Here is a 27,098-nt window from a genome sequence, read left to right on the forward strand (position 1 = left end):
TTGGAGTGGGTTAGCAGTGATGCTAACAGCTGGTCCCGGCCGAGTTGAAGCCGCAATGCCAACAGACACTGTAACCAGGCTTGAAAGGTTTGGAATGGGTTATCCATGATGAAAAGTTGGCCCTTTAGAAGGACACTGAGACATTGACTGTTGAAAATAAAATTACATAGTGCCCCATCAAACAATCCCAAATACTAAATGAATACAACTGTTTAGAAAAAGCAGAAAGATTGTTTTCAAGAGAAATTTTATTTCCTGTGGTAGGCAACTGACAAACATTTATTGTGGATACAGATCTTTTTAATCTAAGAATAAATATATAAACACATGAATGAGATGCTAGATTTGTTATTGTGGTTGAGCCAAAAAGAAAACCTACAGTACCTTATGTAAACATACCTAAAATACATGAGAAGGAAAAAAACTAAAACAAAACTAAATTTCTTCCTTTTCCCAACATTTGATAAAATAATTATGAGAATGTATGTATGTATCTGCATAGATGTACCAGCGCACTTCACCTCAGCTCTTCACATGTTGCGTTACGGCATTCGATCCACAGATGTGATGCAAGAAGAAAACAAATTCAAACACAAAACGCAAACATTTTTACATTTTTAGCTTCTTTAAGACACCATAAATTAATACACTTAAAGCAGTTAACATTAGAACTTTTTAAAAACATTGAGAAGGATAAATGGATTAGAGTTAAGGTGGAAGCCCTGAAGAGATAAGACTAATATTGAGAGCTCATCTAGACAAGCCTTCATGTAGCCAACTCTGCGTGATGGCTCTCGTATAGGTCACTGAGCAGGTAGTCAATATAGTGACAGAACTTGTACAGCAGTGGCACAAAATGCAAAAAAAGAAAAAAAGAATAGATGGAAAAAAGAACCAGGAGTAGAGCTGGGTATTATTCACAATTTTTCAGTAGTGATACCGATAACGAAACGGGATACCGATAACATAAATTCAATTCAGCAACTTTTTTTATTTAACCGCAAATCAAAAGTAGGTGTGGTCTATACCAGAAAAGACTAAGTATTTGCAAACTAAGCTGCTGATAGTATTGATTATTATATGGTGGAATTTGGGACTTAATGGGGCCTGGGCAATATGGTAAAAATATATCACAATATATCAGTACTGTCAGTACTGACATATCTTAAAATCTACCATTTTAATTTATAAGAGCACAGTCATTTTTATTCTAATTATCCTGTCCTTAATTATCCTGGACTAAATTACACTCTTTTTAATAAAACGTGGAGTTGGGTCACTTTAAATGATTGATGGTATTCTCAATAAGCTTAAATAAGTATGTTTCTAAATACAATAAAATATCATTATATTGACCACCTCTAGACTTAATGCCTAGGAATTTGTTTTTATACTTTAAACTACTAAAAGTAGAAAATTTAGATAGTATCATAAAAGTATAGGATTTTAATAGCCAGCCCTATATTGTTCCAATATTTATTCACCTTTTTGTGCCAGTTTGGCCCACGGAAGCACAAAAAAAAAAAAAAAGAAAAAAAAAAAAGACACAAACATGTCGAATTCCAAACATTTCTAAACAAACTACAAAACGAGGGGTACAAAACCTCAACTTACCAGAAACAAGAAGACAACTGCTTCAAGTAACAGGCATGTAACAAGAAGACCTTTCATTCAGAATGACATGACGAGTCTTAATTTGGTGCAAAGAAACCCAATAACACAAGTCACTCATTTTAAGCATGTGAACCTCAGTGTAACAAGACTTGATTACTGTTTAAAGCTATCCTTCATCAAAGTATCTTATCTACATCAGCTACTAAACCATACATATTCCCAGTCTTTGTGTTGAGGACAGAACCAGCAAAAACAACAACAAAAAAAATCCTATGATGAAGTCTGATATAATGAGACATATGAGCACCTGATGACACACATGAACACAAAATAGGTTTCCTTTTGCCAAGAGACAATAGATAGAAGGCAGTCTAGCTTTAAACACATTTGGCTATACAAGGAATGTGAAGTGAAGTGAAGTGAAGGAAGAATGGACTTTATTGCCAAGCGAAGAACCAGCGACCAACCACTTCAGACTGCTACAGCACCTCAGAGCAAACATGGTGCGAGAGAGACACTCCAGAAAGGCCAGATATCCGATGCCGAACTGAAATAGCCCTAGAGAAAAGTCACTACAGGAAGATGGAGGCAAAATGCTGTGTACATAAGTATATATTCACTGTGCAATTGTGCAAATATTTCCTAAGATAAATGATACAATTGAATTTGATACATAAACCTAAACTTAAACCTATTCTTTCTAAGACCCAGATTTTTAGGCACAGCTTAAGCCTAGCCCTCAACAACAACAACAACAACAACAACAACAACAACAAAATAAAACATTTATATGGTCAGTAGGAACTTTCCCCTCAATTCTAACCCAGCAGGATTAGGCTCTACAGACAAATTGCTTTTTTAAACAAAACTGAGACTTCCATTCCTTCATTTTTTAAAGTATTTCCATCCACACTAAGATGAACACTCTTGCATGACCATGAGCTAGGCCTGTATGATGATAATACCCCATAAGAAGAGACAATTCGAACATCTAAAAATATTCCAAGGTAGTGTACTTATGGAGTCTTAAGAGAAACTAAAAACAGAGCAATCAAAATCTCCACATAGAAAAGCTCTGTTTATAGTGCCCTTAATGTGGATAAGGGCCCAAAACAGACTAAAAAGGTCCGTATTTAAAAGACTTACACATATACAGGGGTTGGACAATGAAACTGAAACACCTGTCATTTTAGTGTGGGAGTTTCCATGGCTAAATTGGAGCAGCCTGGTAGCCAATCTTCATTAATTACACATTGCGCCAGTAAGAGCAGAGTGTGAAGGTTCAATTAGCAGGGTAAGAGCACAGTTTTACTTAAATATTGCAATGCACACAGCATTATGGGTGACATACCAGAGTTCAAAAGAGGACAAATTGTTGGTGTACATCTTGCTGGCGCATCTGTGACCAAGACAGCAAGTCTTTGTGATGTATCAAGAGCCACGGTATCCAGGGTAATGTCAGCATACCACCAAGAAGGACCAACCGCATCCAACAGGATTAACTGTGGACGCAAGAGGAAGCTGTCTGAAAGGGATGTTCGGGTGCTAACCTGGATTGTATCCAAAAAACATAAAACCACGGCTGATCAAATCACGGCAGAATTCAATGTGGACCTCAACTCACCTGTTTCCACCAGAACTGTCCGTCACCACAATAAATGATTGTGGTCTAAAACCAGGTGTTTTAGTTTCATTGTCCAACCCCTGTAGTTAGATTGGGATGTAGCAAAGATTTTATAACCAACCTTTTGTGCTGAAAAAAAGAAGAAAAAAGACTGAAAAATTTGTTACAAAACAATGATGTTTTTTTTTGATGTTACGATTAAACCACAACCAGGTGATATGCTAAAAATCTTTCAGTGTTCAATAAATATTCTGAAATTGTTTAATTTTGTTCAGTTTTAGTCAAGTATTTTAATTTAAGTACATCTCTTGTATAAACTGTCCCTTTATGAGGTACTATCACCCTATACAGGGCTAGCATGTTCAGGCATTGGTTTTTATTTCTGTTTGAGTGGGAACACATTAAAATACATGTGGATGTAGCCTCAGTCTGTAGCCATACTGCTCCCGCAGTTCTAGAGATCTAAACATACTAAACAATGTCAGATTATATCATTATATTAAGTGTTTTAGTGTCAAAAAACTTCCCAAAATGTCCAGGAAATAGTTTTGCATATGCAGTAAAGTCAGTTAAGTGATCTTAAAGCGCAAATCTGAAAGTGACAACTTGACAAGATCGTACTGGCTATGCGTTTGTACATCACTTCATCTACTATTACACAAAATTGCTCAATCTCTAGGAGCTAGTACAAGAAGTTGGCAATTACTACAGCAGGACTGGATAAACCTTACTGCCTACGAGTTTACTAACTGTAATAAATCAGGAAATGAGTGAAGCTACCACTGATCACCAATAAGATTTTTTTTTTTCATTTTTGCATAAATATAATAATTCTTAAGTAGTGTTAAAAATAAGCAGCATCTCTGTCAACCCAGGCCTGGTAAAGCCTTGTTGCTGTTGTTGTGTGGGTGCAGAAATAAGCACCATTTGTTTACCAAGTGTTAGACTTAGACTGGTAGCTTGTTCTGGTTCTAATAACATAAGATAAGATAAGACCATCCACACCCGTTTAGACGAGTGGAAGAAAAGACTTGCGCTGCATTACATATGCTGAAATTCCCCTTCATAAGGAAAACCCACGCTCGGGTGATAGCAAACTAAAAAAAAAAAAGCGGATAAAAGTCACACAGTTTGTGCTTAAATGCCATTAAACAACATTCATTTTTTACGGCCATACGATTTCTTGTTCTAGAGTGTAATGAATGTGCTTCTATGAGATTATAGAGAGAGTTGAATCTGTGAGGCAAAAGCCACTGATACAGCAACTGAGGAGACCCAAATAAAACCTTAATATCCCACGAGTGCTCGTTCATCAGCTCTATACAAAAGTAGTAATAAATCTTGATCACAAAAGGCTACACTGACTTCATTGTTTTAAATGCTTTTGAGAATCAGTAAAAACCCCAGATTGTGCTCTAAAAAGCTGCTGAATCTGATCACAGCAAAAATGCTCTGATATTCTTAAATGCAAGTACAAAAGCTCAGAGAGGAGTTGGAGACAGGCATCCAGACCCTGTGCGCTCCTGATTAAACAAAAGGGAGAAATTGGGTCATGATCACTTCGGGCTCCAAGACTTCCCTAAAGTGTGCACTGAAGTCTCTCGACAGACAGGAACTCTGCAACTGAAGGCAGCAGCATCATGATGAGAAGAACATCCTGCAGCCTTTTGTAGGTGTCGTGGAAGACGAAGGGAGAAGAATAACAAAATAATGAAAAGGAAAAAAATAAAATCAAACAAAATGAAAACCAAACAAAACTTGAAAAAGAAAATGAATGAATAAATGATATCAAAAGTTGTACATACAACAAACAAAATATCAAAACAGACCTGAGATATCAAGTACCTGAACTAAAGCGGACACTGCAGACCACCAGCCAAATCAGATGAGTGTCACTCTGTCAAGGCTCATCATTGGTTTTCCATTATGAAGGGGAATTCACTCACTGACAAACCTGAGTCCGGCCGCTTGGCCACTTTCAGAGTGCGGGCGTTTCTCAGGCGGGTGGAGCCAAAATACCAAGTTGACCTATCAAGGCTCTGCCCTCTTCCCTGTGGGCACAGCGCTCCCCGGGCTACTGACGTATGACAGAGTCCAGCCACTTTCTGTACGCGTTGGCGAAGCGCCCTTGCTCTGGGCTCCGGCAACTGCTCAGGATTCTGGAGACAAACACATGTTCAGAGGAGAGGCCGGGACAGGGCGGCACAGGCCCTCTCTTCAGCCTCTTGGTGTCCTGCGTGTAGCCTCCATGCTTGTTGCTGTCCGGTACGCAGTCCACGTCCATGGCCTGCAAGCTCCTGCCTTCATCGTGTGGGTCTGACGTCTCGTTAAGCAGAGCGGCCGTGTGCGTGAGAACCAGAGACTGAGCCCCTGCAGCCGGACTGTGCTTCCGCCAGTGATGCCACAGATAGAATACGTGGCGTCTGTTAAGTAAATAAGTTTATTAGGAAACAAATTTAATTAAATGAAAAGCAGAAGACACGAAAATGATTTCCACAATTTAGGCACTTTTCAAGGTCTCACACTGTCTTCAAGGCACACACATTTAACTTTTTGACTGTATTTTATAAAATAAAGCATCCAGCAACCTAAATTGCACTATGGAAGCCAATGGAAGTCAGGCTTTCCTCTCACCTACCACAGATCAGCTGCCCACCGTCCAGTTTTTTGCCACCTGCCTTAGACTAATTGCTCACTCTCCACTACCGATTATGTAGAAGTTTAAAAGAACTCTAACTTGGAATTTTATAACTGATTCCACTGATTATTCCTTTGACAATTCCTCTGAATATATAATCAGCCCAATGTTGATGTATAATGACTTTTAAACATGAATTAAGATGTTGTCTGACCAGAGGAGGATGCCCCCCCCCCCCTCCCCCCTTATAGTACATTAGCCTTGATAGTTCATGTGAGAGTACAAAGTACATGTGAGGCTTGGTTTCTCCTAAAGCTTCTTCCTTCTTCAGCTCTGAGGGAGTTTTTTCTTGCCTCTGTCGCTCACTAAGGATTCTATGTTGTATATTCAATGTTTTGTCTTTTTTTATGTGCTGCTGCCCCATTCTTGTAAAGCTGTTAAGTGACATCAGTTGTGAGATCCACTAGGCTCTTTTTTGATACCCCTAATTTCATAGGAAATGGGCCAGAAAAAAGGTAAAAAGTTTTTTTCATAAGGTGTCATAATTCGAAGAGTTATTTAAAATACCCTTTTTTTTTTTTTACAAATAAACTGTTTGTTGCCATGACTGTATAACATTAGTACACTGAGCTGATGATTTATGCATGAAAAGATAAACATATCAATATTAGGATATTAAAACCTAAAAATAAATTTACAGAAAGAAAAACACATCCTGCACTGTAACTGCAGTGGAAAGAGCATCATAAATCAGCTCCATCTGTTGCGAGGGCATGCTTTAGAATGACAACACAGGCTCAGGAGGTATAAACACTGTTCACCGAAATGCTGCTGTCCTCCCAAGGCCCAAGAGAAAGAGAGCAAGTGAGAGAAAAAGAAAGAGAGGAAGACCGAACGAGCAAGAGCAAGAGCTAGACAAAGACTGTGTGTGTGTGTGAGAAAGAGAGCAAGAGCAAGAGCAAGAGCAAGAGAGTCGACAAGAGAGAGAGGAAAAAAAAAAAAAAAAAAGGTCCCCCCTCAGTGAGCTATGGCTCTGCAGCACAGGATCATCCATCAAACTATAACACTGTGCTATAAACACATCAGGCCAGTCCAGGAGAAGGCCAAGGACAGCCTGCTGGAGACAAAGTCACACTACTCACACAACACTGCACCGCCAGACCGGCCTGGGCTGGCTCTGATAGTGACGGATGGAGCGACTTCCATCAGCACAGCAGGCAGCTGGAGAACACATTCTACCTGATCTCCAATCCAGATGGAGATTAATATGAAGAGCCACTGATTGGAACTCCAGCTAATGCCTTACACAGCCCAAACGGTGCAGAGTCACGAAATAGGACATATCCATTAGTAAGACTCCAATGGGTCTTAACTCATCATTCTGGATCAATGTCACTCCAGGAAAAAGCTCAATCGGTAGGCCTTGTACACCTGGGTGAGCAGAAGCCATGATAGAAATGACCTGACAATCAATCTACACTAATTTATACTGAGACCATTACCACTTTCTCATCTTACTTCATTTACCCTCTCTATTGCCAAAAATTCACAAAAACAGATTGTGGGCCCTTCAATCTCTCAATCATCTATAATTAACTATAGGCACATACATACATTAATAAATTAATTAAATTAATAAATGCTTTCTAGGACATATGTTAATACTACAATGCTGAAAACATAGACAGTCTCCTGCACCCCCTATATTGTTAAGAGATGTCTGCAGCATCTTAAGAAACTCATTCATTTTACGAGGCTCTGTTGAGACATTTTATAAGACTTGGCAACCCTTCATAGATCACATAAAAGCAGGCAATAAGTGTCCTCTGGATTCCAACTAAATTCATGATTTACATATTTTTTTTTATATCTATGGCCACTCTTTAATGCAGCTTTGTAATTTGATTAACTATCTTTTTAAGAAAATGTACAAACATATCTACTCAATTTTCTTAATTTAATTAAAGTAATTAAAACCTATATTTCACAGTTACTTGAGCTCTTATGATCAAAACTAAATTCCATAATATACAGTGTGAATATTTTGGATTTTTCCTGTTTTTAGTATTTTTTTTGCATTTCATTTAATATGTAATGGCCTTATTATAAAAAAAAAAAACATTAAATAAAGTTTTATTAAAGATTAATTAAGTTTAAGAGGCATCAGTTATAACACGTTTAAAATGTTAAAAACATAATGTTCATATAAAACACTGTCAAGTTTATATCTGTAAAATTATGATTAAAACAAATCGCTTACATAGTCAGCCCTACAGCCTGCTGCTCACCTGTGGCACCACAGTGTCTCATGGCCTGGGTAAGACTCTATGAGGTCAGTGCAGAGCTCCATCTCCTCGTGGAAGAGCTGAGGGATGGCGCTGTGGGGGTCTTCCACTGCACCCGCTGTTCCCTCTCCGTTAGTGTGGGGGATCTGGTGGGAGTCAGTTGGAGGATGGGGAGGGAGGTGTAGATTCCCGGTCTGTAGCTTCTCCCACGACTGACCCAGCTCACCCAGCAGAGCCTTGAGCAGGAACTGACGGTAGTGGAAGCCGCTGTGGTCAGACACGTGCATGGATACCCAGAGCCTCGTGGAGGAGAGCTCGTCATGAAGAATCTACAATAGGAGAGCACAAGCACATCACTGAGTTCTTGTTTGTGAAGGTGTATTTTAATGCAGGAAAGGTACTATAAAAGCAGACTAAGCAGCTGTGTCTGTATGGATATGGGTCTCTCTCTCTCTTTCTCTAGTTTTATGCACTTTTTCACAGGAAAATTACTGTAAATAAAGAGCACAGGGTTCCTGCTTATTTACATAGTTCAAAATTAAATAAGAATGATGAAATAATCTGCATGGCAAGACTAAACACAATGTGTATCTAAAAGTTTGTGGACACACTTTCTAAAGAGTGCATTTAGCTAAGTTGCATGTATAAGACTCTGGCACATTGTCTTATGCAATGCATGGGTTCAAAAGCTAGCAGGAAGCCTTCCCTGGACAGTTACTCCAGCAAAAGCAGAATAATCCCTTCTTTACATCCTTAATTCTAGAAGAAACAACAAATAAAAATGTTCCCCAATACTTTTTGAACATATAGTGTGTATTCTGTTGATCCAAAGCTAAATATGAATTATCATTGATTTTCTTTGTTTCTAGCAACATTCTATTCATTACTATTATACATAATTACACATACATAATTCATTGACAGTTTATTCCCTCCACCAAAATTTACATAAAAGCTGTTTGAATGATTGGGATCAACCGCATATCAAATTTGGCAAATTTAAGATGTCCATCAACTGAAATGATATGCATGAGATTTAGGGATGAACTCAGTCAGCCAGCATGCTGAGCTTCAACCCACCAAAGAAAGCAAAGTTCATGTTTATAACTGGAACAACCCAAAACAAGCCCTCCTCCCAAATAATAAAGAAATAAAAAAACACAACATTTTCAGCATTCTCCTTGTTAACTAATTACCCTTAAAATAGAACTGGAATGGTTATGCTGGGTGCAAATCTGTTTTCGACTATTAGAACCTCTAGCTCCTCCTGTTTGAATCAGGCCCTGAGGCTCAAATTGTCCCCTAAAACCATTTGCCTAATTCTGAATCCCATTAAAGAGCCAATAAAAGACACATCAAACGGCCTGAGATTCAGTGAACCCTGAGATCTAATAAGCTCTCCTACCAGCACAGTTCCAGCTCTCTCTGCAATGAGAAAATACTCCAGCACAAAGCAGGTCACCTCTCAAAGCCCCCAAAGGGGCTTCACTGAGAGCCAGGCAGCAGGAATAGACAGGAAGAAGGTCAAACAGCATCGAAAAGAATGTGACACTATAAACCTTGTGGATGTTATTTCTACTCCTTTTATTTATATGTAAAAGACAAATGTTTGTGTCCTGATTTATGACTAAAGAGTTATGAATGTATTTATGAATTTCATGCTGCGTTTCGTTTGAACTCTGATTTAAACATTTTACAGTTTGAAATAAGTAATTTAAACTGAATCACCCCCACAAGTCAGAATTCCAACTCAAAAACATCAGGAGATACTTGGTGCTCTGCTGAATAAATAAATATACCAAATAATTAAACACTTATTAAAAAATTAAGCCAATTCTGCACATTACGCGCATAAGAGCAGAGACAGAGCTGTTATCGCATATATTAAATGAAATACAAATGCTCAGCATCCGTTATTAAACTTGGTATGAGTTTAAAATTTCTTCACAAACTGGCTATTTTTCCAGCTAAAAGATAAAAGCTGCAAAGGTCTGAGCAACTGTAATCTAAATACCATTGAGCATCTGTGGTCAAATATGAAAATTGCTGTTCACACATGCTCCTCATTCAACTTGGCCGAGCTTGACCTATTTTGCAAAGAAGAATCTCATTCTCTAGATGCATAAAGCTGGTAAAGACATACAGATGTAATTGCAGCAAAAGGTGGCTCTATTACTATTAATATGGGAGGCTGAATACTTTTGCATGTCATACTTTTCAGATTTTTAAAAATTAATATTTTGAAAACCATGTATGATTTTTGCTCCACTTCACAATTAGGTGCTACTTTGTGTTGGTCCATCCCTTAAAGTCTTGATAAAATACATTTAGGTTTGTGGTAAAGGTGACAAAATGTGAAAACGTTTAAGGGGTATGAATACTTTTACAAGCCACTGTATGTGTGCCTAGTTTAGTACTGCTTAAAAATTCCATAATGTTATATATTTTAATTTCATTTTCAATTAAAATGTAGCACATTCATGAAAATTAGCTGTTAGATTACATTTTGCTTGATTTCTATCAAACAAAAAAAAAATGGGTGCATCCCTACAAAATACTGCAAAATGTGACGTCATCAACTGGTATTGCAAACTACTCTAACCTGGCAGATTATAAGTGAGACACTTTAATTAGATAAATAACACCCCAGTTAAAGATTGTCAAGACACGTGTGGTAAACTTTAAATTAACTAAATATTTTTTAGAAAAAGTTTTAATAATATATAAAATTATAATCATCTGAACTAAACTGTATAACTGCAATCAGCTCAGGTGTGACATCATCCTCAGCTCCAACGTCCAACTACCGAGGTAAATAGAACACAGCAAAACACTGAAAGCTGTCCACCCACACTGCCTCATTAAAATCTATCCAGAGCGCTAAGAATGTGTGCAGAGTATACCTTCAGATTGCCTTTGGCCATGTGCTGCAGGACCCAGATGCGGTGGGACCAGGCGTTGTAGTTGCTGGGGTAACGTCCAGCGGCTTCTGTGCATACTTTCATCTCCTCCTGCAGTGCTCTCTGCAGCTGCTCACTTTGCCGGCTCCTCTCAGCCTCTCCCTGGGCCTCGACCTGGGCTTGCTGTTCCTTTTGCCCAAAGCCAGAGGAACACTGTTTTTGCAGCCTCTGCAGCACCCATCGCCTATTACACACACACACACACACACACACACACAATCACCATTAACCTAAAACACCAAGTCTGTACAAAACTGCACTTTACATGTTCCTATGATGCTACTCACCATTTACTTGCTTTGGTTTGTACTGTGGATGTATGTTAAAGCCTATGAGCCTGCAGATGGGCAGGAGCCTGTGGATGGGCAAAACTGGGCAGGAGCCTGTGGCTGGGCAGGACTGGGCAAGAGCCTGTGGCTGGGCAAGACTGGGCAAAAACCTGTGGCTGGGCAGGCCTGGGCAAGAGCCTGTTGCTGGGCAGGAGCCTGTGGCTGGGCAGGAGCCTGTGGTTGGGCAGGCGCCTGTGGCTGGGCAGGACTGGGCAGGCGCCTGTGGCTGGGCAGGACTGGGCAAGAGCCTGTGGCTGGGCAGGACTGGGCAAGAGCCTGTGGCTGGGCAGGACTGGGCAAGAGCCTGTGGCTGGGCAGAACTGGGCAAAAACCTGTGGCTGGGCAGGACTGGGCAAGAGCCTGTGGCTGGGCAGGAGCCTGTGGCTGGGCAGGAGCCTGTGGCTGGGCAGGACTGGGCAGGCGCCTGTGGCTGGGCAGGACTGGGCAAGAGCCTGTGGCTGGGCAGGACTGGGCAAAAACCTGTGGCTGGGCAGGACTGGGCAAGAGCCTGTGGCTGGGCAGGAGCCTGTGGCTGGGCAGGACTGGGCAAGAGCCTGTGGCTGGGCAAGACTGGGCAAAAACCTGTGGCTGGACAGGCCTGGGCAAAAACCTGTGGCTGGACAGGAGCCTGTGGCTGGGCAGGAGCCTGTGGCTGGGCAGGAGCCTGTGGCTGGGCAGGACTGGGCAAGAGCCTGTGGCTGGGCAGGACTGGGCAAAAACCTGTGGCTGGGCAGGACTGGGCAAGAGCCTGTGGCTGGGCAGGAGCCTGTGGCTGGGCAGGAGCCTGTGGCTGGGAAGGACTGGGCAAGAGCCTGTGGCTGGGCAGGAGCCTGTGGCTGGGCAGGAGCCTGTGGCTGGGCAGGAGCCTGTGGCTGGGCAGGACTGGGCAAGAGCCTGAGACTGGGCAGGACTGGGCAAGAGCCTGTGGCTGGGCAGGACTGGGCAAGAGCCTGTGGCTGGGCAGGACTGGGCAAGAGCCTGTGGCTGGGCAGGACTGGGCAAGAGCCTGTGGCTGGGCAGGACTGGGCAAAAACCTGTGGCTGGGCAGGACTGGGCAAGAGCCTGTGGCTGGGCAGGAGCGGGCAAGAGCCTGTGGCTGGGCAAGACTGGGCAAAAACCTGTGGCTGGACAGGCCTGGGCAAGAGCCTGTTGCTGGGCAGGAGCCTGTGGCTGGGCAGGAGCCTGTGGCTGGGCAGGACTGGGCAAGAGCCTGTGGCTGGGCAGGACTGGGCAAAAACCTGTGGCTGGGCAGGACTGGGCAAGAGCCTGTGGCTGGGCAGGAGCCTGTGGCTGGGCAGGAGCCTGTGGCTGGGCAGGAGCCTGTGGCTGGGCAGGACTGGGCAAGAGCCTGAGACTGGGCAGGACTGGGCAAGAGCCTGTGACTGGGCAGGACTGGGCAAGAGCCTGTGGCTGGGTATGGCTTGGCAGGAGCCTGCGGATGGGCAGGAGCCTGCAGATAGGCAAGAGCCTGCAGATAGGCAAGAGCCTGCAGATAGGCAAGAGCCTGCAGATAGGCAAGAGCCTGCAGATAGGCAAGAGCCTGCAGATAGGCAAGAGCCTGCAGATAGGCACAACTAGGAATGAGTCTGTTACTGGGCAGTAGTCTTTGGCTGTGATATGATTAAAGTTAAAACCAATGCATCATTTTTGTTACACTTTACAATAATGTGTTTTACTATGTGTTTTAGAATCTCAATAAAATACATTTAAGTTTGTGGTTGTAGAGTGATAATATGTGAAAGCATACCAGGGATATAAATATTTTTGCCAGCCACTGTATATCTAAATTGTAATTACACAATTTGCTGTTTTCCACAACTTTAACAAATGCTTAGTTTGTTGTATTTCACACCATTTTAATGAAATAAAAAAAGAACTTCATGTAATATTAATGCACTAATTTAACAATGAGTGGGCCAATAAATCTTTAAATCTGACTTCCACTAAAAAGGTACTTTTCTTTATTTGAGAGGTTTAAAAAGTAGCCCATCTTAACCAGAGGTCTGGATACCAATCGGGGAACAGAATGTGAAGGTTAAAGAACACCCCGCTACCTCCTCCTCCTCCTCCCAGAGTTCTACTGGATTCAGGGCAGCAGAACACCGCGACCCGCATTTCCTTCAAACTCTTCAGGGACCTGGCGACTACACGATTCACTGACACTCAAACTTGTCAGCACATGAAGTGAAGAGAAGTGCTGGACTGAAAAATATATTCTAATGGAGTTCTTAAAATAGCAGGCCTGCTTGGACCAGGCAGGAACGCAGGATTGCATAACTTAATTCTGATATTTAATATTTTAAAGACCTGCTCATCTGACCTCATTTAGTGGATGCTGACAGAAAGCAGTCTTTGGAGAACATCTGGGACAGCGGCAGTAATTGGGTTAGGAGATACAAAATTCATACTGTATTAATACTACAGTATTAATATCACACACATTATTGTGCATATATCAGCTACATACATGCATACAGCACTGTTTTTAAAAGGTGAAGAAACAAAAGAAGCCTGACCTGTGTATCCATGTTTCAGGGCTCTTGGGATACTTGGTCAGTGCTAATTTTCCCAAGTATAGGTCCTTCTCTGGATTCAGCACGCCACACTGAAGCAGTTCTTTTCTGCAAATTAAATAAAATCAGGTCACAAAAAGTAGTGCAATCTGAGATCATAAAATGTAATAACTGATGTGGGTACAAGAGGGGATGAATTCACTGTCTGTGGACAAGAGCTCCCTCTATTGGACATTATACTGCAATCCTATACAACATCTGAGCATCTCAGGGTATCAAATCACACTGTTTAGGTCTCAGACAGGGTCAGAGTTAAATTAATTTAATGCAGTAGCTCCTCTTTAGCAAATGCAGTCAGTAAAAGAAAACTGGGTAAAGAACAAATTCACAATTAACAGATGACTGACCAAATGTTAAGTATATTATACATTTTTACCGGCTGGGATGGTATAAATGTTTATTGCTTAATTAATGTTTTAGTATTCTGTGTTTGCTATGGGGTAAAGCACTTCATTTAGTTCAGATTCGGCCAAATTTACGTTCAGAGAATCCCAGAATTTTAACGGGGCCATTCATTAAAAACAAATAAATAAAAATCTGTCTTTTTATCGTATTATAAAACACTCATTTAGTCTGTTTCTTTCACATTTCTGTTAGACTTTCCATTCATTTCATATTGTATTAAAAACAATGCTATCTGAAATGGGCTACTGCTGTGGACACTGATAGAATGTGGACACTATAAAGAAGCTAGCAATACTAACGTAACAAGTGAATATGATATTTAACATAATTTAGAGTGATTCAGAGCATAGTAAATTTGCTTTTGAATATAACAAACTAGTAAACAAATTGTAGTGTGGCACAAGAACTGATATTCAACCTCTATAAAGAATAGTAGCTGCATCTATGGTTGAAAGCTTTAAATAAAACATCATAATAACCATTTCTCTGCGTGTGAATGTTCTGGATGTTCCCCTTTACAAAATGCTAAGAGCAGTTACTGTAACACCCTCAAACTTAGCATACTACACTATTCATCTGTGCATTTTTAATCGACGTAATCCAGACCAGCAGCCATGTTGCACAAATTATACAAAGATGACTCTTGTTGTTGTGGAAAATGATGGATAAAAAGAAGCCAGTGATTCAGCTGCTACTAAAAAAAGTACTGTTCTAAAAATAGTAATGTGGTCTGCTCTATTTGAGGAAGATCAAACGGCAGCAAGCTATCCACCATCTTCTTTAAGGCGTTTCCTTTAGGAAACGGATGCTGCCGTTTGATCTTATAGCTTTCAGCTTTTACATAGCTAATGTTAAAAAAAAAAAAAAACTAAAGCAAACGCATAAAATAACACCATCAATAAACTGTAGATTCAGTACCTGACATTCCAAGCTGTGGTAAAGTCTGGGTTTAGCAGCAGTAGTGTGCAAGTGATGTCCACAAGTGCTGAGTGGGAGAAAGAGACAGAGACAATTGGTCATCTGTTATTATAATCATCATTATTATTAGCAATACAGCAGGAAGGCAACTTTCATGCCCTGGACACCGCCTCCCTCTTTCCTGGAACAAGCTAGCATTGGCAATATACCATTCTCACGTCTCGCCTCAATGCTCTTTAATGCCTTTATTCCTCATATTTACACTATAATGTTAGTATGAAGACTCAGTCTCACCCTCTCTGTCTAGCCACTGCTTGCGTTGTCGGTAGAGCAGCAGCTTGTTGTGAACGTAGGGCAGCAGGAACTTCACGCACCAGCTTTCCACTCCTAGTTTATTCTCCTCCAAGACGATGGGGCTTCTGTTGTATCTTGCCTCTGGGCACAGTATCAGACCAATCTCATCTCTGGAACAGTATTAAAAGGAGGACACGGTAAATACACGGACACAAAAATATAACAAAACAAAAACAAGGACAAAGCGGTTTCAATCTGTCCGGAAGAATCTCTCAATAACAGGACAAAGAGCAGAGCTGATGCCAAACTACTGCAAAGCAAAGTCACATGGGATGAAAGAACAGATGCAACCTGTAGGACAGAGACTAACCTTCACATGCAGTGAACACTTAAGTCATTGTTTGCCTGGTAAGCATTATTCAGCTGCTTGAGAAATTCAAGCATGGTCAGGGATAGACAATAACTCAATAACAATATAAATCATAACAAAAGATGTCATTAAAGGCAATTTATAATATGAACACACTGTCCATTTTATTTCATGATATATAAATTACAGTATGGATGCAGATCAAATTATTTCAGCATAAGTTAAAAGTAATTTACAAATTTATAAATCACATAATATAACTTGCTAGAATCAAAGAGTAAACTCATATTATATAGATGTATTACACAAAAAGTGATCTATTTTAAGCGTTTATTTCTTTTATTGGTGATGATTATGGCTTACATTTAATGAAAACCCAAAAATCAGTGTCTCAGTAAATTAGAATATTATATATTCTAGATGACATAGCTCTCCAAACCATCACTGATTGTGGATTCAGTCCCTACAGGCCTGTGCTAGGGGGCTTCAGACCCCTCCAGGTGATGCCCAGCACTGTGAATATTGACCTTAGGTTCATGTGCCACTACTCCAGAGCTTGCCTTTCCCATTATACTGACAGTGCTGTTCTAACTGCTTCCCAGAGAAAATTAGCTATATTTCTATAGCTAACCTAATTAACTACAATATTTTCGTAGCTAGGGTATATCTCACAACGCACAGACTCTACACAAGTTATCTAAGTGCTTATAAGAGTTAAAATAGCCAATTTCTCTGCAGCTATCAGAGAGCTCCAGCAGCATCCGATAGCATTAGCTTAGCGCAGCCCCACTTAGCTAGCCAACGTTACACCTGTCCGGTGTTCTATCCAGTTGTGCTACCCATTGATAAGTGCTACTTAGCGGGTCTGCGCATGCGCAAAACTCATTTTTTTTTTACTGGTTTTTTTCCCCTAAAGGTGGGTAACCCAAGTCCAGAAAGTAATTATCAGGAAAGCAAGTTATACTTTCTTTCTTGATCATTTTTGTTCGGGTGCACTGAACAATCTGGACTCACAGTCATCGTTTGCTTGGGTGTTACAACTGTGTAAAAAAGTAATTAACAAATAATTTAAAAAGATAATAAATATAGTAATAATAATAATAATGTTAAATGCTTTTTAATACCTATATTGCCTTAACTTAATCCTGATACAGGGATTTTAGACTATTCAAATATCATACCAATCCTGCCAGCATCAGGGTTGCCAGGTCCAACAAAAATATCCAGTCCAAACTCAGTCTAAAACCCGCCCTCCCCTCAGAAGCCTAAACTAGCCCAAAACGTGTGTCATACGTTTGAAGTAAATGGCAAAACAGCTATAAGTTTACGACTTTTATTACTGATTTATTATCAGTATTGCTATTTAATTTTAAGTTATTATAATATTGTGACATAAGTGTTTCATTCATTCTTTTATAGCAGTTTTATATCCAAGTCAAGAACATTTAATAGTAACATAATTAGCAAAAAGAAATGACATTTACCTACTCATATCTGTTCTTGTTCCTCCTGAACTATCCCAAAAAAAACGAACCCACCAACCCTGAATTTTCACCCGCGACTGGATTTTCAAAGAAGCCCAATTGATCGGGAAAACCGCGAACCTGGCAACACTGACCAGCATGTTCTAATAATTAGTATTTTTACAGGTAAACATACACTAGGGTAGCACGGTTTGACAAGATAGCAGAACTCGACAGAACACCGGCGAGCGGCGTTAGCAGCCCGGCTAGCCCACCAAAGAAGTAGTTTTGCGGGGTTAGCAAGCAGCCAGCGCCCGCCCGGTTACCCGCTCGCAGTGTAAAAGCCAGGTTAAAGCCCCGTCAGCGCTACCTACATGTTCGGGTTCCTCTTAAACGCGTTGGTGATATCTTTGACAACTCTCTGAACCAAGACATCCACCTCCTCTTCCGACTCGGCCATTTTCACAGCGCCACTGACGTCAGCGCGAGTGACTCAACCCTCATCCGGGACTTTTATTTATTTATTTATTTATTTATTTATTTGCCCATTTATTTATTTATTTCTCCCCTTGCAGAGCGCATGCGCACCGGTATCGCAGTAACGCTCAGTTAAACAGTGGCCGCTGTGTACAGTGGAGTCTGTGCTGTGTAATAATAATAACAGCACAGTTAACTTATATAACCTAACGTAGTATTATACCTGGCTACACAGCTCGTAGCTTACCATGAATTACAGCAGACCAAAGTTAATTTACAACTGGTAAGTATTTATTATTAAGCAGTTAGCTACGAGTTACATACGAGCAACTTTCAGCAGCAATGTTAAAACATTAACGTTACCTAATTTGTGTTACCTCTGAATGATATGACTAAAAAAATGTAATTCCTAATGTCAATGTTGAAAATGTAGCTACATTTCCAAAAAGTTCCAACAAAGTTTAGCTAAATGTAACGCTGAAATATTGGAAAGTTGTCAACAATTAAAACTTTTTAAACGTCATTTCTTAAAAACATATCACATTTTTAAAATGTTATTTCTTAGAAGAGATTAACTTACATTTTATAAGTCTAATTTCCTAGAAAAAACGTATATTTGAATGCAATTTCTTAAAAACATCAGTTTTAAATGTAATTTCATAAAAACATCAAATTTTTTAATGAAATTTCTTAAAAACATTACATTTTTAAAATGGAATTTCTTAAAAAAATATCACATATTTGAAATGGAATTCCTAACATCATCACATTGTTTTTAATGGAATTTAATAAAAACATATCTTAAGAACAAAACATAAACATTTTCAAATGGATTTTTTAAAAACATCACATTTTTAAATGTAATTTCTTAAAAACATTACATTTTTCAAATGGATTTTTTTTAAACATTGCATATTTTTTTTAATGTAATTTCTTAAAAACAGATCACATTTTTAAAAAATTTAATTTCTTTAAAAAGAAAATCACATTTTGTAAATGTAATTTATTAGAAACAGATCACATTTTTGACCTGTAATTTCTTTTAAAAATCACATATTTTTAAATGTCATTTCTTAAAAAAATCACATTTTTTAAATGTAATTTATTAGAAACAGATCACATTTTCGACCTGTAATTTCTTTTAAAAATCACATATTTTTAAATGTCGTTTCTTAAAAACATCACATTTTTAGAAATGTAATTACTTAAAAACAGATCACATTTTTGACCTGTAATTTCTCAGAAACAAACATCACTGAAACCAACTGTACTTTCGTAGAAAGTTAATATTAAAATGTTGTTTAACATTGCTAAAATGTAATTTCTCTAAAAGATGTCAATGTTAAAAGGTATTTGTGAAAGTTACGATAATATTACTCTGAAAATTGTCACACAATGTTAAAAAATAAAATTGACAAAGCTGAAATGTAATTTTTAGTTCAAAATGTTGAACAAATAATTTCTAACATTAATGTAAAAATGCTGCAAAGATATTTTTTGTTAAAACACTGAAATGCAATTTCTCATAAATGTATCCCATTGTTAAAAGCAATTTTTCATACAGTTGTCACAATACTAGAATATACTTTATCAGAAATTTGACAATGATTTGTAATTTTTCTGAAACAATAAGACTGTGACAACATTGACATTTTAAGATACAGTAAACAGCACTACTTTTTGCAGTGCTGAAAGAAAGTAGACACAAGCACATACTTTGGTAGTATTTAACATTTTTTTCTCTTTCAGGCACAAATATAGAGAAGCAGAACCAAAGGACTATGATATAAGTGCATGTCCAGAAGGACAAAAGAAACTACACAAGTCCACTTACAAACATTTTGGGACATACATAAATACAGTAAGTATGGTAATGCTACTCTGATTTATAAATTACAAAAGAAAAAAAACATGATTTAGTTAATTGTGTACATTATAGGAATGGACCACAACAGCTGAAGCCCAGATGTCCCAGTATCACTTAAAGAAAGATTATGAAACCAGGGAGGTTCCAAAATCTATGGTACAGGCCAGCTCCTTCCACACTTTGGAATCTGACAGGTAATTCCAATCAAAGCATTAACAATAAAGCAACTGTTCACTAAAAAATATGTTTATACACCTATTTTTGTAACAAACTGTGAGTGTTGTACGTCTACCACAAGCACACACTCACAAATTGTCAGGATTGGATTCAGAATAAATAAAATAAATATGTACACTTTCTAAAATTAAGCCAAATTAAATTTCCAGAGGGAAAAAAACTAATTAACAGGAATGCATAAGATCAAACTGATACGTGCTGATGTGTTTTTTGTATGATGGAAAGGAGAAAGTGTCACTGGCTACACTATTCTAAATTTCAGTGATTTAGGTTCATTTTATTAGTTATAAAGTTATACAGAGGTGTCTAGTTTCTCTAAATTATAAATATGTATATTGGCAGATATTTACATAAGTAAATGCTATTTTACTATGCAGTACAAATTATTCTCAAAAACATCCATTTAAGTAATTCATAACATTAACACTACTTTTTATTTTTGTATTAGTACTGACACATAAAACATATAAGATGTGAATAGATAATGGCAGCTTCAGCACATTTGGTGTAGGTAGGCTAAAAGCTCTGAGGCCTGTCCCCTTCACTCAACAGACCAAATCTGTAGCCCTGCTGAACCACATTTCTGACCACATACACGTTTTCAAAAACTAAAATATTTGGAACAATGGGGGAAATTAGCAAATTTGATTAAGTAATCCATACCTTTAAATATTTTTAATTCCTTCAACTACAGTATTACAATTTTATACTACCACTTGTTTTCTCCAACTCTCTTATCATTTTCTTTGTTGCAGAGAAACAGGGTGCAAATCTGTTCTTCCACGCCATCCACCACACTATTATGAAATGTGAGTAGACCCTTATGTTTTTTGTTACTGTAATATTCTCTACTACAGTATAGAAATGTAATATAAAAGGGCACAACACATGCGCAGTGGTGATGCGCACCAAGGCATACGCAGTCGGGACCCCCGCTGAGGCATGCACAGTGGCAACGTCATGTTTTTTTTTTGTTCGAGTCGTCTGCATTTATAAACTTCATTTAGGGACAAAAATAATCCTTTCAATTACATAAAACATGTTAAAATAGAGAAAATCCTGCCGGACTAGAGTAGAGTAGCGAGAAGCACCACTTTCATTCAACGGTGTTAATTTAGCTAGCATTAGGTAGCTGACTATTTTAGCTTTCAGTGAAAAATTATCTTATTAAAACTAAACTACAGTGTAAAAACGTACCCTTTACTGAGAAATTAGCTTGTTAACTCGCCCTTGACCAGCTCAGCTAATTGTGTGTGCGTATTTTAATTATCTAGATATTTAAGGAGTTTGGGTTATTATGTATTTAAATGTTTATCTGTGTCAGGATGGCTTTATAAGAAGTGTGTTTGTAATTGGGTAAAAAAATGTTTTTTCCTGGGATGTCCAATAGAGGGAGATGGTCAGTAAGGATCTGAATGTCAGTGCTGGAACACTGATGTGAGGATTTGGGAAGGATTTTATTGCCACACTGATTAAATATGAGCTTACTTGTGTTAATGAGGAAAATAACCAAAGATATTGTACTTATGAAATTATAAACACCTGATTATATAGAATACACCTGTTATAATAGTCTCATAATCCAGCCAGTTTAACATGCAATCACTGACACTTTCAAACTGCATTAATTTATTCCGCTCTGCCTCTCACTCACACTTCAGAATGCACAAAAGTGTTTCAGATTTCCAAAAGGTCACGTAAGTGGAGCTTGTGGAAAAAGTGAGGTGAAGGTTTTTTGCTGCTTCCAAGGCATTTATCCTCCTGATTCTTGCAGGGAAGCACGCAGATTTTCAGTGCTCATAAGAGGCATTTCCTGGTGTGCTTGGTCCCCTGGTCACATAACAGATCACCAGAGGTCATGCTCGTGGATTGAACTCTGCAGACATACTGGAGGTGCATTATAATAACATAGGGCAACATTTGACTTGCACTAAGAAAAAAGAGAACCTTATTTGTGCACCATAGACACTTACGACGCTTTTTCATCACATGGTACCTACATTACTTCAACCAAATACTTAGGGCTATTAGGCCTTTTTGTTTTTCTATTAGGCAAATCTGGTACTGGTTATCAGTTTAGTATCTGCTTGCTTGTGGTTCCATGATCTAATCAAACAAATAGGGTAAACCTGTAGTGTAGAATATTGGTCGTCAAATTCTGTACTCACACCAATAAAACCATAGTAACACGGATGCTTACAGATAATTGTTATAAATACATTGTTATTGTGGGCAAAATATTCTTATATTATACCACAGTTAGTTCTGACCCTGCAATGGTATTGGCTGAGAGACAATCTATGAGTGCCGTTTTAAGCCGGTAATGCACTGTAATCGAAGCTCTCCATGTATTACTCCGCTACATACAGGTAAACTATCCAAACAGCACAGCACAGCACAACAAACAGAGCACCAATGGAACTATTTTAACTCGCGCAGTGTTTATAACCAAACAGATCGTATTTTAATTGGCCTGCGGCCTCATGCCTATGACCGCAGCACAGCAGTGCCAATATTACACGTTATAGCACGATTCTTGAATGTATTATTGCTTAAATGTCATATTGTTATCTCCTCCCCCCAGTGTAAGTACTTAGCAATGAAAATTACATGGTGCATTTCCTATTGGCACAACTATCTGGTAGGGATGTCTGAAAGCATAGTGCTCCCTAACAATCACACATTGCACTAAAGTATTTTGTGTGCAAGCAGTAACTTCGTTCAAAAGTGTAGGCCACAGTCGAGGTAGGTCAGGTCCTCTTTAGGACTCCTTTTGAGTAACCTGTGGGTCACACATTTGGAACAGTCTAACAAGTTTTCACAGTTCCCATCATTTTTGACAAATTTCCATGGTGCTTTTTTTCTTTTTTTCCCCTTGTGTTGGATGTGCGTAATGAATTGTGGGCATCTATTTTATTAAAATGCAAAGTGACAAAACTCAGAAATGTGCATCTGGACGAGACTAAAATTACAGGAGGACCACAGAGTTCAGCGAAAAACAGTAGATAATTCAGTCTGTAATTTTCTCATAGGACGTCTGAGAAAAACACGTACATGGTCGTTCCGGACATGAATAAAATCACAGAGAACCCCCCAGAGAAAGGGAAAATTACCCCAGGTCCTCCTGAGAAACTAATCCCGTCCGGATAGGGGTTTACTCTACTTTCATTTTATAAGGATAATAGGATCTATCCTTATTAACAACACCGAGCAAAGGAGTTACTCTAACAATAATCTAATGCAAGTTAATTTCTGATTTCAGGGATCTGTGCACCACATATGCACTGGATTATCCTCCTCCACACGTTATTACCAAGGAGGCAGTAAGTACTACTTTTTATTTAATTACATGTGTTACATGTGAATTAAGAGACATATTTGATTCAGATCTGTTCCAAATTAAATTGCTTAAATTTAATGAACATTTAATGAAGGTCTTGGCACTAGCTTCCCATAGAATCTTTGCATCCATTCAAATAAAGTTCCCAAAAGCAATTGAGATTCATGTTGGTTTTGTTATTGTTATTATGTGACTAACGTTTGTCTCTTTTTTTAATAACTGCTCCCATATGAGTAATATGGTCAGTAATTCCCACAGTGGCAAAGTGTCCTGAACAGGCAGCTTACCGCTGAGCCCTGAAGGAAATCTAGTCCTCACAAACTCACTCCTCATTTTGAACAAGAAATAAAGATACACAAAACTGTACACTCAGTATCTCATGTGTGCCGCTTGTGTGAACGTCCAAAAATTTTAGAGGCAGTCTGAAAGAGTGTGTGTCCACTCCTAAAGTTTATTTTTTTTTAACATATAGATCTCATATTGTATTGATATACTATGCAAATGTGTATAATGCTTAATACATAATATATACAGCTCTGGAAAAAAATAAAAGACCCATTTAGTTTCTGAATCAGTTTCTCTGATTTTGCTAATTACAGGTATATGTTTGAGTAAAATGAACATTGTTCAAACTACAGACAACATTTCTCCCAAATTCCAAATAAACATATTGTCATTTAGAGCATTTATTTGCAGAAAATGAGAAATGGCTGAAATAACAAACAAGATGCAGAACTTTCAGACCTTAAATAACGCAAAGAAAACAAGTTAAGAATTCAGAAATCAATATTTGGTGGAATAACCCTATTTTTTTTTATTACAGTTTTCATGCATCTTGGCATGTTCTCCTCCACCAGTCCTCCACAGTGCTTTTGGATAACTTTATGCCACTCCTGTCATTAAAATTCAAGCAGTTCAACTTGGTTTAATGACTTGTGATCATTCGTCTTCACACAATAAATAAATAATTTTGTACCTGGAGATTTGTTACAGAGATTGTTGACTTTTTGGCACATTTTGTGTTTCAGTTTTCACTAACTAAACTAAAGTGGTCTTGCAAATCATATAGTATATATATATAGTATATACTGTATATAGTATTAACTGACTGACTTTTTCTGTTTTTTTGTGTGTCTATAGGTGTCAGTTACAGGTCAGACGGTCGATTTCAGAAGGCGGCTGTCTTACTTCACTGATGTTGCGGATCATCGTCGCTGGGGCCAGAATACCTGGCAGGACATGGATGGGCCACAACCCAGGGTGTGATGAAGCCAATCTACAGGGACGTGTAATCTGGATATGCATAAGGCGCTTTCCCTTATTTTACCTCTTCTCTCCGGTTTGGATGGGGGATGTTAAATAAAATAAGTGCTGCATAAAATGTCAGTCAGCTTTTAATCATTTTAATTAATCTTTAAAAAAGCTAAGAGTGAATGGTACTCTGTTTAAAAGTTTTATAATGCTTTCTTTTTCAGTAAATTTCTTTTTTCATTTAATTTATTATACCTCGCATAATATAATCTATGCAGAGTAACTCATCCCACAGTTTTTGGAAAAACTGACACTAACTCACATTTTTCTGTCTAATTGAGCAATACTGACCTTTATAGAGCTTATTTGCTGTTTTTTTATAGACTTAATAGGGTGCAAACGCTCTTACATTACTATTTGGAACCACAGAATGGTTGCATAGCTAAAGTGTGAGGAACAAATGACAGAAGAACAACAGACAAATGTGGGTCTGTAAGACTGTGATATAGAATTTGGAAATCTGCCCTAAAGGAACACAAACAGTTTGATGGCTATGGGTTAAATTAAACCTCAGGCCTTGGGTGTGGCTGAAGATGAATGGGAGTGAATGAGAGGCAAAAATGATGAAAAAATGACAAATAAAGAAGTGCAGGTCATTATGGCTGTGGACAACGAATTAGTTATCTGCCCTGAGGGAGTGCATGAGGTTTGTTGGCTGTCGGGATACAGAAACACATGGCCTGGGCATGTGTGAAAATGAATAGAAGTGAATGGGAGAAATAATGGCTGGTAAAAAATAAATTGACTGGTAAACAAATGCAGGTCAAAATAACTGAATTTAATTTCAGGAGCCTGCATAAAGGTGTGCATTGGTTGAGCAGAAGTACAGTTTTTGGCCTTCTTGCGGGCTAAGAGCTGCCACCATGACTGGGAGATCACCAGTTTGAATCCTGTTTATGTAGCTTGCCATCAGCTACCGGAGCCCTAAGATAGCACAATTGGCCTTGCTCTCTCTGGTAGATTAGGTTCTTGTTCCCCATATCACTCCAATAGGGTGATGTCACTCAGCACAAGGCATCTGTGAGCTGATTTATCAGAATTGAATTGGTGTGCTTTCTTTCGAGTGCGCAGCTGCATCAGCAGCAGTTTGAAAAGAGATGGTGGCTGACTTCACGTGTATTGGAGGAGGCATGTGTTAGTCATCACCCTCCTTGGGTTAGGGCATCACTAGTGATAAGGGGAGTCGTAATAGGTGGGTTGGTTAATTGGCCTTGTAATTTGGCCAGAAAACGGGATAAAAATTAGAAATTAAAAAAAAGTTTATTGGTATTCTTTATGCAAAAGTTCCAATTTTGGCTAAGTTTATATGAAAACTGTGCGCCCCAACAAAAACCTGTATGCAAGCCTTGATCACATACTCACACTGATTAATGTGGACTTGATATTTTAAAACATCATATCTTATAATACAAAATTGAAATAAAAATATTTTCTACTACCTTTTTCAGACAGGGTAGTTACACAGTAAAATAGCTTACATTTCCCCTACAGACCAAACACACCACACACACACACACACACACAAAGTATCGCCAAAGTCAATGCTGTAATTTTCTGACTCTTTCTTATGGGATCTGTCCTTTACATCAGTTAAATAAATCCATCTCTCATCTCACTGTCTAAAGTGCCTCCAGCTTCCTTCTTTTCTCCTCCACCTGTTCCTTCCATTATCCTCCATTCATTCAGCGAGGATCATGTTCTCCGTGTGCACAAATTAGGGCCTTCTCTTCACATTTCCGGAGGGGCTTTGGCTTCCCTACGTACTGAAAACTGCAGATTCAGCACAGATACCCTCACTAGACCAAACAGCAGAACCTATACGCAGCATCACAATTTAATATAGCATGGTACATTCCATTCCTGCATCGTTTTCTTTATCCAGGCCAGCTGTTACCATGGCTGAAGTGTTGTGCATCTCATAGAGACAGTGACATCATTTCCCTCTGCCAGTTTATGGTTTTTCTTTTTTAAGAGAAGGCCTCATGCCATCACAGTGGAGACGACCGCGAAGGCCTGACTGACAATTATTGACCCACATAAAAACAAGTGTGTCTGTATTTTTGGAAGTAAGAATCTACTCTCTGTATAGCTCAGCCTAAATGCTTCAAGCTGCTGTCCTCCGTCTGTGAATTATAAAATGTTTTTTTAATAAATGGCTTTTTAATTGACTTACTAACTGGACAGAAGCTTATAGCTGTTGTTTTTAAGTTTTAAGTTTTTAAGCACTGAGGTACTAATACAAGTATAAATCTACACATCTTACTCTCGTTTATTTTATTTTATTCATGTAGGCTATATAATATACACTGACATCCCAAACATCATGGGACAGAATTCTCAGAAGCTAAAGAATGTGTGAAGCCTCCTGCATTGAGTGTGGATGTCACTTGTAT

The 27,098-nt window shown here is 38.8% G+C and overlaps 2 protein-coding genes across 4 annotated transcripts; one reads left to right on the top strand and one right to left on the bottom strand.

Annotated features, from left to right (window-relative positions):
- Positions 1 to 228: 228 nt before the first annotated feature.
- Positions 229 to 17,968, bottom strand: ptar1 (protein prenyltransferase alpha subunit repeat containing 1). Of its 3 annotated transcripts, XR_454313.3 has the most exons (8): positions 17,848 to 17,968; positions 15,641 to 15,810; positions 15,347 to 15,413; positions 13,967 to 14,071; positions 11,065 to 11,305; positions 8,165 to 8,490; positions 5,084 to 5,661; positions 229 to 4,902 (listed from the first exon to the last, which is right to left on the bottom strand). XR_454313.3 is itself a non-coding variant. In XM_007243962.3 (7 exons), exons 1-7 carry the CDS (start codon positions 17,931 to 17,933, stop codon positions 5,313 to 5,315), a joined length of 1,344 nt encoding a protein of 447 aa, XP_007244024.3. In that variant the 5' UTR covers positions 17,934 to 17,968; the 3' UTR covers positions 229 to 5,312. The 3 variants fall into 3 exon arrangements, 2 of the variants coding, with proteins under 2 accessions (XP_007244024.3, XP_049326180.1); XM_007243962.3 differs by having other exon boundaries at positions 229 to 5,661; XM_049470223.1 differs by lacking the exons at positions 229 to 4,902; positions 8,165 to 8,490 and having other exon boundaries at positions 5,464 to 5,661.
- Positions 17,969 to 18,042: 74 nt separating this feature from the next.
- Positions 18,043 to 26,869, top strand: LOC103044504 (protein CFAP95). Its single transcript, XM_049470224.1, has 6 exons — positions 18,043 to 18,233; positions 19,700 to 19,811; positions 19,890 to 20,011; positions 20,810 to 20,863; positions 23,317 to 23,377; positions 24,535 to 26,869. The coding sequence occupies exons 1-6, from the start codon at positions 18,199 to 18,201 to the stop codon at positions 24,658 to 24,660; spliced, it is 510 nt and encodes a 169-aa protein (XP_049326181.1). The 5' UTR covers positions 18,043 to 18,198; the 3' UTR covers positions 24,661 to 26,869.
- The last annotated feature ends 229 nt before the right edge of the window (positions 26,870 to 27,098 follow it).

Source organism: Astyanax mexicanus, chromosome 22 (assembly GCF_023375975.1).
Source record: "Astyanax mexicanus isolate ESR-SI-001 chromosome 22, AstMex3_surface, whole genome shotgun sequence".
In the NCBI taxonomy this organism is placed as follows: domain Eukaryota; kingdom Metazoa; phylum Chordata; class Actinopteri; order Characiformes; family Acestrorhamphidae; genus Astyanax; species Astyanax mexicanus.